Source organism: Urocitellus parryii, chromosome 8, assembly GCF_045843805.1.
Source record: "Urocitellus parryii isolate mUroPar1 chromosome 8, mUroPar1.hap1, whole genome shotgun sequence".
Lineage (NCBI taxonomy): Eukaryota > Metazoa > Chordata > Mammalia > Rodentia > Sciuridae > Urocitellus > Urocitellus parryii.
In genome coordinates this window covers 5,990,072-6,004,322 of record NC_135538.1, presented here as the reverse complement: position 1 = coordinate 6,004,322, position 14,251 = coordinate 5,990,072, and the positions used below count along the sequence as shown (strand labels likewise).

The 14,251-nt window shown below is 44.7% G+C and overlaps 1 protein-coding gene across 1 annotated transcript in view; it reads right to left on the bottom strand.

The window, feature by feature from the left end:
* The window catches only part of Prkn (parkin RBR E3 ubiquitin protein ligase), a 1,241,962-nt gene that overhangs the window by 761,768 nt on the left and 465,943 nt on the right, over positions 1-14,251 (bottom strand). Inside the window, exon 4 of the mRNA XM_026393149.2 lies at positions 12,509-12,627. Coding sequence (XP_026248934.2) covers positions 12,509-12,627 — 119 coding nt within the window. The remainder of the gene's footprint in view (positions 1-12,508; positions 12,628-14,251) is intronic.

The following is a 14,251-nucleotide window of genomic DNA, read 5'->3' as shown; positions in this document are numbered from 1 at the left end:
AGAACAGCTAGGACATGGCATTAAGCAAAGAACATGTCGGTGGCATCGATAACCTCAACGAAGATGGAGCCTCCAAGACATAAATCAAAGAAAATGTAAGAACGTGTTAGAAGAAAAGGAGAACAGCGATCGTGCACATTTAAAATAGTTTAGCTGCCTTCGGGAATCTATGAAGCAAACACTGTTAAAAATAATGATGTACCAGCTGAGGATACTTAGCTGTCTGCTAAGAGAAGAGACAATGGATCCAAAGGAAAAAGTCTTTAGGGTTTTTTTCTGAAATGTGGGTTCAACCTCCTACGGTTTCTAGGGCTTCTTGGCAATTCTCTTCTCTGTGAACCCCATATGGTTTTCTCGGGTGTAAAATGGCCAGGGTGATGCCTGCTTGTCCCAAATCACACAATTATCATATCAATAAAGACCCTGAGGGTGGAGCTGGAGATGCAGCTCAGTGGTAGAGCTTCTGCCTAGGATGCAGGAAGCCCTTGGTTCTGTCCTCAGCAGCACAAAACACAAAGCACAAAGAGCCTGGGAGTACTTTCTAACAGCTGAGGGCTCATGGATTTAGCTTATTCATATAATATAAAGTATCTGTTTCAATGGAAGCACAAATACAAGAGATCTTGTACCAAAGGAGGCACTGATTCCATATGCAAGATTTACAAATCTTAAAACCAACCGGTGGTAGTATTTTTAAAATAGGCTTTTTTTTTTTTTTCAGAGAACTTTTAGGTTCACAGCAAAACTGAGCAGAAAGTACAGAGACTGCTCTTATACTCTCTACGCAATACATGGTACAATTTTTGAAACGCCTCATTGGCGTCACCTGTATAAATGTCGCCTTAGTGGACATCGGGTAGAGATAATTTGGGAGGATTTCTGTATGGAAAACTGCACTGTGAATATCAACACCCACCATGTCAGGTGCTACCTTCATCTGAACTGAAGAGGGAACAGCTTTGTCGGAATGACTGAGAGCCTGCTGAGGTTCTTTCACATCAGGGCGGACAGTGAGCTGGGGTCTGGCCTCAGCCTGGCTTGGTCAACCTGAAAGGCCAGCTACTCCATCAGCACAGCTAGTCTGGGTTCAGCCTGTGATCCTAGAATTTTGTAAAACAAAAAAAGGTTTGAGATTTCCTCATGAAAAATGAGAAAGATCTGCCTCCAGACTATTTTCTATTCTGCCCAAGAAAACTTCCCGGAAGGCCAAGGAGACCCCAATAGAGAGAATCTGGGTGAACACTGAAATTCCATGAGCTGTGAAGGGAATGATCTCTGGAGAAGAGCTATCAGCAGCCCCTCGTTGCAGGTGAGGGGAAATTCCCACAGTGACCTCTGCACAACCTGTCCAGGAGCCAAGGGTCAGTCTGTTTTTCACACTGGCAGGCTCCCCAGGGCTCAGATGCACCCAGGACCGCGTCAGTAGAGCAAGAACTTTGCTGACCCCTCTTTCTTCACTCTCCCATCTTACTTCAACCCCGGGACATCAGAAACAGAGGGAGCAAAACGATACAGCAAGTGTGCACGCTCAAGGTGGGGAAAGACAGAAGGACACCCCCACCCCCACCCCCAGCAAGTGCTCATCACAGTGCAGGCCCAACAGGAACACAGGGAAAGCCTCTTATTTGGTTTGTTGGTGGTTTTCCTGAGGCTGTTATTTGCTGAGTTAAACTTGTATTCGAAACTTAAAGTTATCCATTTGGCCCTGAGAAAACCAGCCATTTGTCAGAAGGAGACAGACATGCCTTTAGAAGAGACACAAAAGAATCATCCGTAGAAGGAACAGTGTGGTGGTTTGTGCAGTTCACTTGACAACCAGCCTGCCTTGGACTTGCCAGGAGCTGCCCTACAAGCATAGCCACTAGGCATCGAGGGTCACGTAGCTAATGCACCCCAATGTGCAGGTGCTCAGGGCCAGCTCAGCTGCTGCCACACCTGCTCCCTCTGAACCATCACATAAACCACACCTCTCAATTTGTTCTTCTCCAGCACTAACCCTGTCACTTTTCCAAGAAGCCTTGTACCTTGCTACGAGTCAGGCTTCTTGTCAAGAAGAGTCGGGAACAATGCTCGCCTGACCACACAACCCCTCTCCAAGTTCACACAGTGGCCTGCTGGCCAAGCCTCCTCCTTCACACTCTCACCAAACCTGCAGATTCTGAAGCTACTTAGAGAATTTCTTGGAGGCCAAGGAATTCTTTGACCCATTTATGCTTGAATCATTGGTTTAGCAGAGACAGAAAGAACTAGAAAATAGATCACTTTAGCTGCTCTAAACAAATGAAGACATGGAAGATTGTATGGAGTTTTATTTTCAAAGAGAAAAAACAGAAGTTATAGGTGGAGACTGATTTCAGGTCAAGTAACTTTCAGTTGGAGGTCTATCAACAAGGAAAACAGGCAATCCGAAAGGCAATGCCTTCTCCATCTCTTCGGGCCTGGGCAGAAGTCGGATGACAAAACAGCAAACAGGTGTTATTCGAGCAATTCCCTTATCAGGGAATTTAAACTGGATGGCTGCAGAGTCCATTTCGGATCAAAGTTGTGGGAAGGCCAAGGCACACAATGAGGCAAAGCCAGTGTCCTGTTATTCATTACTCCACAGAACTCTCAGACGTCCACTACGAACCGTGCACTCTGCTAAAAGCAGAGACCAACGAGGTGTCCTTGGCTGCTTCTTGGAACCGGATCTAGTAGCAGGATGAGTACACAGCACCTGAGGAACAGGTGTCTCTTACCTTTCTGGTCATACCATATTTCGTGAGTGTGTATATTTCATTTTCCCTGTATCTGTTTATGCAAAGTTTATCTTTGGTGGCAACACTACAGAATTTATAGGCTATTTCACATTTGTTTACACTGACCTTTACCTTGACTACTTTAAATAAAGATAAAGACAGAGAAGGAGCATGCTTTCTCATTTGTGTTCAGCATGCTGGGGGGAGGGGAGTGTACTCGCCCATGAGATGCTGCTGCCAGCTTTAAATTATGTCCATATCTGATTATTTTAATTGCAGGTCATTTCCTTGGCAGTAGGTCAGTTATGCTTATTAGGATGGCTTTCTAAATTAATATGAAGTCCCCCATGCACAAGTAGAGATTTATAGCACATAAAAAAATCAGGGTCATTCTGACTTTAGACAGAAATAAAATTCTTTGAAATGAGCTGGGTTTTGAGTTCAAAAAATACTAATATGGGACTGCAGGGTTTTAATTGTGCTTGGAGGGGCCAGTGGCCCATGCAGGACTCACACCACAGACCCTGGCGGTATTAGATGCCCCAGGACAAACCCGCCGGCTAGCTAACACTGACAGGGCTCTGGTCTCTGACTCCCTTTGAGCCTTCCTGCTTCCTGTTTCCAAGCACCCCAGTGCACGCCCTTTTCCTCTCCACTAAAGGAGAGTTCCCTGTTTCCCCTCTTACAGTTTCTGAATCTTGATCCCCACTTTAGGACACGCAGTGGGGTAAACAGGACTCTTTGCAGGAAATGGCACCGGCAGTCTCAGCCCTCCCGTGTCCTAGTAAGGAAACCAGCGTAGCACGATACAGGTGCTGGCAGTCAGAAGCTCAGCTCCAGTACCCCGGTTTTAATTCTCAGTTTGGTTTCTTTCTCACTGTGTGACCCAAGTAAAGTCAATTAACCTCTCCATTTCCCACCGGCTTTAATGATACACTTATGCAGGTAGCCTGATAGCCCCAGGCGGAGGACGCGGTGCGTGCCTAAGTACAAAAGCTTCTGCAAAATGATGCACAAGCATGTCTCAGCCAACCTGCCACTGCCCTGCGTGATTCTGGAGGAGCACTGTTAATGTGCCTCCCCCAGCCCTGCAGGTTTATCTGCTGGGTAATACACCTGCTTCTTCATAAGGCATCAACAGGAGATCTGCATGGAGTAAGACCAGATGAATAAACCCCCTCTGGTTCACTACTGAGAGTAGAGCCACTCACTTCTTAAGGAAAGAACAAAATTCACCCAGTGCACTCAAGATCTGTTTGGTTTTTATTTAATTATTTCTACTCTTCTTGATAAAGTTTCTAAGTGGTTAAATGGAGAATGTGTCTATTTCATTCTGTAGAGGATCAGGGAGCCACATCTGTGTATAGAAATAACACCTAAAGACAATGGCATTTCCCACCCAGAATGTCAAGGCAGGCCAGATCTCTCTGGGATCCCAGTAAGGCATGTGTGTGTGAAATGTCCACTCAGTAACAAGGGCAATGAGGTCAGGAAAACGATCTAAAATAATTACGCTTCTGAATACAGCAGGCCTTAGTCACTGCCCACCCAAGGCCCATCACATCCACTTTCCTTGTTAGGAGCACTCTGGTTTGGGGCGGGTCAAATCAGAGGAGAAAGTAAGGTTGGTCTAGGCCAGTCACAGCTGTCCTGTTCCCTGTGGGCCCTGTGGGCGCTGTGGGCAGACTCCTGCTTTTCAGTGGCCAAGTGACCCAGGTGTAAGAAGACCACATGGAGGTTTCTAGGAATTATTTTCATCACTTTGAAAAAAGAGGCACACAGATGTTCAGGAAGGGCAGTGGCAGACAAGCAGCCAGGGGTGCCTGAGAAATCAACAGTGTCCTTAGGAGTTGACCTGAGTTAAGTCCTGTTCTGCCAGCAGACAGCATCACTAGCCAATCAACAAAGCAGCCCAGTTTCAGACAGGGTGCACACAACTACAACTTAAAATGGAATGACAGAATGTGTGGGGACCGTTCTTGAGAACATTGTATCTGTTCCTTTATGCTTTACAAGTATTTATGGGTGGTAACTTTGTCAGAACATTGGCCAGGCTCAATGACACATGCCCATAATCCCATAGGCACAGGAGGCTGAGGCAGGAGGATCAAAGCCAGCCTCAGAAACTTAGCAAGGCCCTAAGAAACTTAAATTAAAAAAAAATGAATAAATAACAGAGGGGGAGGTTGGGGATGTGGCTCAGTGGTTATGTACCCCTGGTTAAAAATACATATATATATTGTTTTGATAAAAATTCCTCTGATAAATGTTTGAAATATATCTTCGCACACAATGAATAAAATTCCAGATAGCTTAACTGATTCCCAATTAAGTAAATTATTGACCACATGGTACTACTGACAAACTTTGTAAAACTTTTAATATCTTCTGCATAAAAAAATAGCTAACATTGGCATTATGTACTTTGCAATAAAGATACATGTGTATAAAAATCAATTCTCTCTCCCAAAATATAAACCATGTTCTTTGGAAGAAGAGTAGAAAACTTAACCACTTTAAAATATAAACATTTCCAGAATAACACAACTTGCATTCCCTGCCTATGGTTTTGAGAATCTTACACTAGCCACCTGGGCAGGAGTGCAGCCACACGTGAGAGGGACAACAGTGTCACACATTCACAGCACAAAGCCACGGAGACCGGCTGGGAAGTAGGGTACCCAGAGCTTCAGAGCCCCCAGGACAGGGAGGGCCCTTGAGTCATGCTTGGGGAATATGCCTCTGTGAAGAGTGTCTTCTTCTCTTTTCCTCAGTGTTCTCTTTAAAGACTTCTAAGTAAAATCATTACCCAAACAAAACAAAACCCAGTTGCCATTACAGAGAGTCCCTCAAGTGAGAAATCAATGAAAGGTGTCACCACCGGAGTCCAAATGAAAATAATGACCTGGATTAAAAAGCCAATGAATTACCAACCTTGGCCAACATTTCTGCAGGCTTTAATTAATTGAAATCACTACAACTATAATAAGGCCAAAGAAAGTCTTGCTAGAGTGAAATATTATGCATATGACAAGGTAGACATTGCTGTAGTAAAGACAGCGTCAGGGGGGCGGCTGAAGCCACCCGCAGCCCTGTTCAATAACATTTTGCTTATTTCCTAAACAATTTTACATTTGCACATGACATTTTTTCTTATCTCCTAAACAATTTTATATTTATATGTAACATTTCATTTAGTTCAATAGACAACTTTATATTTTTCATTTTTTTCTTATAAACTGACAAATGTTCATACTAATGTAGCTATAGCAAAAACGGAAATGAGTCTTTTTCAACTGGCATCAATTTACATATTAGTATCTTTGTCTGTTTAATCAAAATGTTTTTGGTTCACTAGTGATCATGAGCAGTTCTCCAGAAACAAGAGCTCATCTGGTAAAAGGCTGAGCTTGTGAAGTGCTTTACGGTCCCCTCGGTCCCCTCGCATGGGGTGTCAGCATCACCCCCAGGGCTCCCAGGTTTTTCCTAGGCCCCACCCCCATGAGTAGGACCTACTTATGTATCTGAAATGCAAATGTAGGTGAACTCCTTTAGTGTCATGCTAACTCCTACCCAGAATCCTGGGTGCCAGAGTGACATTGGGCACACCCCTTCCCAGTCAGAGGCCCAAGGCCCCCAGCTTCCCACACAGCCTCCCCCAGCTTCCTCCAGGTCCACCCTTCCTGAGCTGTGTGTCCCACCATCCCCCTCTCATCTAGGGCTCTCCCACTCCAACCTCAGTGCTGGAAGCTCTGGGAGTCATTAAAACCATCCAGTTTTCCTGAAAGTTAAAGTCACAGAGCAAAAAAACCAGCCGTGCCCGACATGGGTACCAAAGCAGGCTGCTGAATGAAGATCCGCTCACCAAGGCCAAATCTCCAAATGGTCAACTTGCCTGACATAGTTTATAAAGTCTCTACCTTGATAGTTGGTGCTCTGAGCTGTTCAGATCCCTCAGTGCACTCTGTGATGTATCTTCTGTCTTTGCCTAGCAGAGGGGACTCTCTACTTGTCACCAACTGGAATGGAGCTGGGGCAAGGACCAAAGAGAACACATCCAGCCAAAAGAGTGGGCATCTGGAGAGGGAGGAGGGATCAGGACGGAGCCTGCGGCCAAGCAGAATCCCCAGGCAGAGCAGAGGGCAGGAGAGGGGGCTGCTCTCACCGGGTCCTGCAGGACTCTGCTCCCAGCCCTGCCCCAGGGCTGCAGGACAGATCCGCCTGCCCTCAGCTCCCTACACCTGAGCTGGCAGAGGAGACTCCACAGGCAGGCTGTCTTCTTTATGGGCCTGACATGATAACACAAAGCAAAACGACATTGCAGGATCCTCACCATCAAGACATCCAGAATATTCTTTACAAAAATTAAATAACTTGCAAGGAATACTCTAGAAAACCTGAAATGCTGACAAGAAAATCTATAACAAGCATGGAGGAGAGTAAACCATACTTGGGCAAAAATGCCCTATGCTAATACTAGAAAGTAAGTTAGATATATCCTCAGACTTCAATTCATTACGTAGATGTGAGAGCAGGTTTTGACAATAAGAGAAGTAAGTTGACTTCTGACCAACAATTAATCTGTAACAAATATTAAGTTTAGAAATGATTATACATTTAGACTATATTTCTTAATAAATTTCCTCACATAAATTGTGCCTAATCTATAAACCAATTTTAAACAAAATCCATCATGCCAGGCATTTTACATCTTATTCTATTTATTGCCCCATTTCTCATCAGAAACCTTTTAGCTTTAATGCTCTTCCAAGGCAGAGTATCTCATTAGAGTGGCAAAGATAAAGTTCTTTTTGAGATAAAGTAATTATAGTGATTGTAGAGGGGAAAAAAATCATCCAAACTCCTTGGCTGCAGTAATCTCCTGGCTTCTGATTAATTTTAAGACTAATAAACTAAGTGCAAACAAAAAGATGTTAGTGTGGATAACACTGGGTACCTGGAGCTGTGCTGAGAGACTAGCAACCTGCAAAATTGATCAGACCTGGGGTCCTGCAGGACTTTGCTCCCAGGCAGACATTCCAAAGCAAAACTCTGCATTTCTCTCTCAGTTCACCTCCATGCCCTTCCGTCTTCTAAGGATGACTAGATTCAAGAACTTCACTTTCCTCCACGTGTACCTTGACTCTATTTTAAGTCTATTTCCAGTTAGAAGGAACAGACCAGTTAGCTTCTTTCCATGGCAGAGCTTAGTTTTCTTGAAGAGGCCCCAGTCACCTAGAATTCAGCAGTGACTGGTGATGATGGGGGAAGGGGGGAACACCCTTCCAGAATCGGGGGAGCACAGTGTCAGGACCCAGTGAGAGCAGCCTGCGGGGTGAGGAGCAACCGTCAGAATGATTCCCAGGGACGGACGCCAGGCCATCACCCAGGCTAACTAAACCACCAGTCCAGTGAGAACCATCTCAGTCACAGGTCTAATGGTGTTCTGTTGACATCAGCAGGCGCTTAGAGAAGTCTTTGAGTGAAACAGCGAAGTGGGTTATTTTAAGTGATCCTCTCACTGCCCAAGAACACAGTCAGAAACATACAGCCACGTACAAGCACCCCAGGTGTGTCCAGCCCTGTCTCATGTGGGCATGGACCCAGATGGGCAGCCTTAGCGCCAGTGCTCGCCATGCTTCCTCCCTCAGCCAGCTTCTCCCCTGCATGCCAGTGAGCACTCACTTTTCTAACGGCTATTTTGATCTAGGTGGAACCCTGGTCAAGATCACCATGAAACAAAGAAGACATTTGGATCTGGAAACAGAAGAGGAACTGGTGGGCAAGATGATTCTCAACTTGCCCTGGAGGTCAGGTCCAACTTCAGACTCAAAGAAACTATGGGGATGGGGATAGGACGTCCATCTTCCCTGCCGACTTATATATTATGAGTACCACATCCAACAGGGACGCGGTTCTAACTAGAGCACCACGTGGGAGAGGCGGCTCATCGTTGCTACGTGTACTATTTAAATAAAGTTGAGGAAACAGTGGCATTATGAATGAACCCCCAACCACCAGGATGTAGGAGGGGACCACACAGACATGAGATGTACGGAGTTGGCTGCAACCTGCTTTCTGCAGATGAGAAGAAAAAAAAAATGTGTTTTTCAAAAATGATTCAAATGGCTAAGGAGGTTCCATTTTTTCTCCTTATGTATAAAAATCTCTTTGCAGACATTCAAACAAACCACACACCACTCCACTGTAACTAGTCACCCACCTAAAATCCTATATTCTCTTTTATATTTTCATGACCAGAAAATTATGTAAGTTATTGATCTTCATAAAGATCTAGAAAATGAAACCCAAGAGTTGCCCATTTTCTGCATAGAAATCATTCCCCTTGGCAAAGTCCAGCAGCTTCTCCACTCCATGGCTGCAGGCTAATCAGCAATGTGACTGGCCTGCAGCTCCTAGGGGTCCTATCAGGAGGTTCTACTGAGTGTGTGGTTTTTCTAGAACAAAATATTGAAATGTCTGATTTTCTGCTATGTGCAAGTTATGCTACCTCTGGTAACTACTAAAAATATGGATCAATTCTCTTTAAATCATGTTTATTCCATTTTTCCTGAATCTTTAAATGTATTTTTTTCCCAAGAGTATTCTTGAGTGACATTTTAAGTACAAAGGAAGTAGTTAGATAATAGAACATTGATTACTGGATTTGTATAGTAAGCAACATATCCTACAAAAGGTCAAGGCTTTGGAAAAATGAAGAGAATTTTTTTTTTTTACTCTTGGCTCAATTATTATTTAACCTGTAACTTTGGGCTCTTTACTTAAACTAAAAGAGTCTCTTTGTTTAAAACATTGCATAATACTATCTACTTTGCAGGTCTATCACACAAATTAGAGACAAATATAATGATATAGAGGTAAGCAGGGAATAATAAATCACCACAAACACATAATCATTACTAGGACTGATATGATTATAAAATGCCACACAGAATTCCTGAAGGGTGTGCACCTATGGAATCAAGGTGTAAAGGTTCAAATACAATTGTCACTCATTCAACATGGTGGCTCTGTGCCCTGCAAAGGGAAGGCCCCATGTGAGGGGTGGAAGATACTGCAGACACTGCGGGGCGAGCTCAGCAGGGAATGGATGATTGCACCATGACACTGAGGATTCACAGCTCAGGGTACGGAGCGACAGGAGAGGCCAGATAGTTCCAGGACAACGTAAGAGAAGGGTCAGTGATGCGCAGAGTAGGAAACAGTGTGACAGTGTGAAGGGAATAAAAGTTTAAGGTTAAATATCAAAAGTGGATCAGTCTGGGAATGGAATAAATCATAGAGGGTCATGGGGTGGGCATCTGAGGTGAGGTGCTGAGACCACTGGTCCACCAATGGGACACCCTGCCCTGGAAGTGCTGGTCCTGGTGAATAGGTGCTTGACTTCATCTCAAGGTGACTCTATTCTAATCTGGAAATGATAGTGACTCTGCATTAATAGGGGTGAAGGGGGAGGGGAGAGTGTTGGCCAGATCTGGCTTCCACACTGCAGGACAGAGAGTCACACACGTGCATTCCTGTACGTGAATGAGGATAACAGAGCATGGATAATCAAGTCCTCTCTACATATGAGTGAACCTCACAACAAGGAAGAAACAGATACTGTTATACCAGTGAGCAGTCCCAAGCTGACCCAGCAGGGAGGGGGAACCAGGGCTCTCGGGCTGCCTCCAGGGTCATCTTAGTAAGCTCACCTCACACGTGTCCCCACGACAGCCACCTTTCCTGGTGTCTGTCCCCTTCCAGGCTCAGCTCAACACCTGGGATTAACGTGCCACCTAGTCCCTACGAAGCTCTACTTCGGTTGCATATATTGAGACAAACGTTGCAGGGACTTTCTTTGTGTTTTTCTATCCCCGCTGCTCATGGAGTACAGTATTAAATGAAAATATCTCTTGATTCAAAAAATAAAAAAGAACTAGCTGCAATGAGTCCCACCTCACAGCTCCCCAACATTTGGCAGGCAGCAAGGTCCAGGTATTGGCCTCCTCCTCTTCCTCCACTGTGACACTGCCCCTCAATGCCCACATCTGATGGGAGACTTAATCTCCTGTCTTATCCCTGTGGATATCTGGGTATATGGCCCTTAATGTAAACATATCCACAGAGCAAAAGAGGGCAAAACCCTTCTACAGCTTGTAAAGTGAGAGGGGATAGTCTGGGTCCAAATTCCTGGTCCATGCTAACACGCTCCTGTTTTCTTAGACTAATGACTGAAGCTTTGAAGCCTCATTCTTCTCAAATCTAAAACAGGGGACAATAATAGTACAATAGAACTTAACCAGAGTTTTTCTGTAAAATAATTAAATGAGGTCACTTATGAAAAACTTAGCATGGAGTTCCACACTAACTTGTTGGTGCTGTTTGTTTTAAGAATTCACCAGGAAGTTAGAGTAGGTCATATCTACCCTCTAGAACACTGGGATGTGACTGCAGATCAGAACGGGAAAGAGACAGGCCATCCTTTTGGAAAAGGCAGAGGAGAGGAGCAGCTTGAAGGGAATCTTGTGCTGGACCCAGGCCAGCACTTCTGCCTGGAGGATGCACTCAGTGTCCAATGACAACCTGGAAAGAGAGGCCCCTGCAACTGCTCGGGTGAGACGGGGCCTCTGCTCACCCAGGCTTCCTAGGTGGGCTTCCCTGTGTGGCTGCAATGTGGTGTCACAGGAAAATCCCCCATGGCACTTTTAGTGGTGCTGCCATGTCCTCGGCTGGTGGCAATGCATCTGTGACTCCTCCTCTAGGAGGTGTCTCTCGAGGTCTTCTATTACGCGTCGTCCCTACTCTGGCCTTGGCTCCTCACTGCCTGCAGAATGAAACCAGAACGCTCTGCCCTCGTGGGGTCTCCCCAGGCTGGGATGATCAACCCCATCGGAGACCCTCAGTGCCCCAGCACTGTGTCCTTTGTACTCTTCTCTGTGCTCACACACCTGTGCTGGCCAGACTTGCCACGCCCTGCCCACTGCCGCATCTGCATCACCTGCCACATCCCTCACATCACATCACGGGTCAGCAAAGCTCTTCCCCCTGGGCCAGAGAGTGGTAACTCAGGCTCTGCAGGCCGTCCAGCCTGCGTCCCAACGTGCAGAAATGGGTGGGTCTGAGTCCTGAACAAATTTTATTATTTATGGACAATGGGACTGAAATCTCATGGAATGTTCATGGGCCACACAGTATTTTTCATCTTTTGATTTTCCCCAACCATTTTAAAATGCAAAAGTAACTCCTGGCTCAGGGGCTGTACCTGAAACAAGCAGGAGGCCACAGCAGACCTTTGTTGGGACCTCTGCTGACCACGATCCTTCCTTTTTCACTTTTTTTTATTGAGGTGTAACTTACAGTGAGTGACCTTCTGTGCATTGATCTTTAGTGCAGAGTCTATTGGACCTGGAGCATGGATGAAGCCACTCAGGCATCGTGCAGCTCCAGATGCAAAACCTTTCCAGAACCACAGAGGCTCCTCCTTGCTGGGTCTCATCTAAAAACCAGCCCCACCAACGCCCAGCCCCTTCTGTTACAAAAGCAGTCTCCACACTGCCTTTCGGTGGGAGAATGATCGGGCACCACCAGTCGAGAGAAATGCCAAGGCAAAGCTTTATGTTAAAATGAAGCTTCAAGTCATAAGCTGTGACAACCACCCAGCAGAGTGCCTGGTTTTCAGCAGTGGGGGACTCGTGCTGACCAACAGTGAGGGGCAGCTCGCCAGTCGCCCCTGTGCGGCAGTCCCGTGGGGCACTGCTCGTCCTTACCTGGGCCAAGGTGAGAGTGGCTTGCCTGCAGGTGCCACACCGAACTCGGAGCTTCCCCGGCTGCACCCCTTGACAGGGGCCTTTGCAGTACACGTAAAAGCTGTTGTAGGTCGGTCTACCTGTGGGCACAAGCAGAGGGAGCAGCCGTCAGTGCCAAGTCCAAACTGAGACCAGAGTTCTCTCCATCAGCTTGTTAGAGGAAGGTTTAAAACTGACTCTTCAGGGACATTTTGAAACATTCGTGGAATAAATATACCAATGAGGAGATGATGATTAAATCTAGAAAATTTAGTTTCATGCTCAAATGAGTGAAAATCTTTTCTTTTTCTTGCCAATGGTTCTATGACTTACTCAATAAAGTAAGCAACCTGCAGCCAGGAGAGGGGCCAACTCTGTTTGCAGCACAGTGAAAGGAAATGCGCTCTTTGCTGCTCATGTTTGAAAGGGGGGCAGGAAAGCAGAGATCACGGATCCTGAATTCTATTTCATGCTTCTGAACACAGTTATGAGGGCTCCAGCCTTTTCCTCTTAAAAACTTTATCTGCATAAACAAACCAGCCCATTTCTCATGATATGTGTGATAGGATCACGCTAGCTGGTTTTCCAGGGGACTTGCCAGAACTCAGACACACATTAAATGAGAGCCCTGAATCCTGAGGAGCTCCACAGTTCCAGCAGCCCTGGGTTGAAATGGGTGCTTTGCATTTCACTAATATTCCCTCTGGCTAGAGAAGTGCCATTCAAATAGTACAGTTTCAAGAGCAAAAGGTGAATGGAAAAGCGGATTCAATAATTAAACATCTCTGATCATTTCTCTAGGATGTCAACATACAGGGATTATGTTACTCCTTCAATTAGGAGAATCCTTTAGGATGGTCTCATACTTGGATATCTGAGGACAATTAACTTTATTCAGAAGCACTGATCAATAAAATAATAGTCTTTCTAAATTTCTAAGTTTCTACAATTACTTAGTAGTTATTTCTTTTAATCCTTACCTGTTGCTAGGGAGTGGGGGTAGCAGGAGGCCGGTGGTGTCACATGACATGACCTGGCATAATACTTTATTTAAAATTTTATTGTATCATCAGAAGCATCTATAAATAATTAGCATTTCTTATAATTATGAATGAGAAAACAGCCTTCCAAATGCACATGGTCTACTCAAGCACATGGTACAGATACAATGAGAAAACGACAGAAGTTTCTGGAGTCCTAGTTCCATTTGTTTCCCTAATTTATTGGAAAAAGACTACATATACATTTTGTATTGCTATTTGTTTAACCACCTTTACCAATAATGCAGGTGATAAAACTTTGTAAAATATAAGATGCAATAAAGATGCCAAGTTTTATAAATTTGTGATTTATAATACATTTTATAATTATTAGTCTCCAGAGATAAATATGTAGCTTTTGTTGTAAAGAGGAAATATAAATGTATGTGTACATTGATGTTAAATAATTATTTTTTAACACCCCCAGTAACATCAATGCCTGAATGAGGGAGATATCCAGGTTTATGATGCCACATTATTATTGCCAAATATAATGATTACATAAGATATGATCTTATGGTTTATATACCTTAAATGAAACATAGAACCATTATCAATGTTCTATAAATAGTCATAAAATAATAAAGGACTGACTAGCCAAAGATCACAAGAACGTGACAATTCTAACTGCAGTAACAACTTGGTGAAGGCGGCAGGAGCCCTTACTGCTAAAACCTTTATCAGA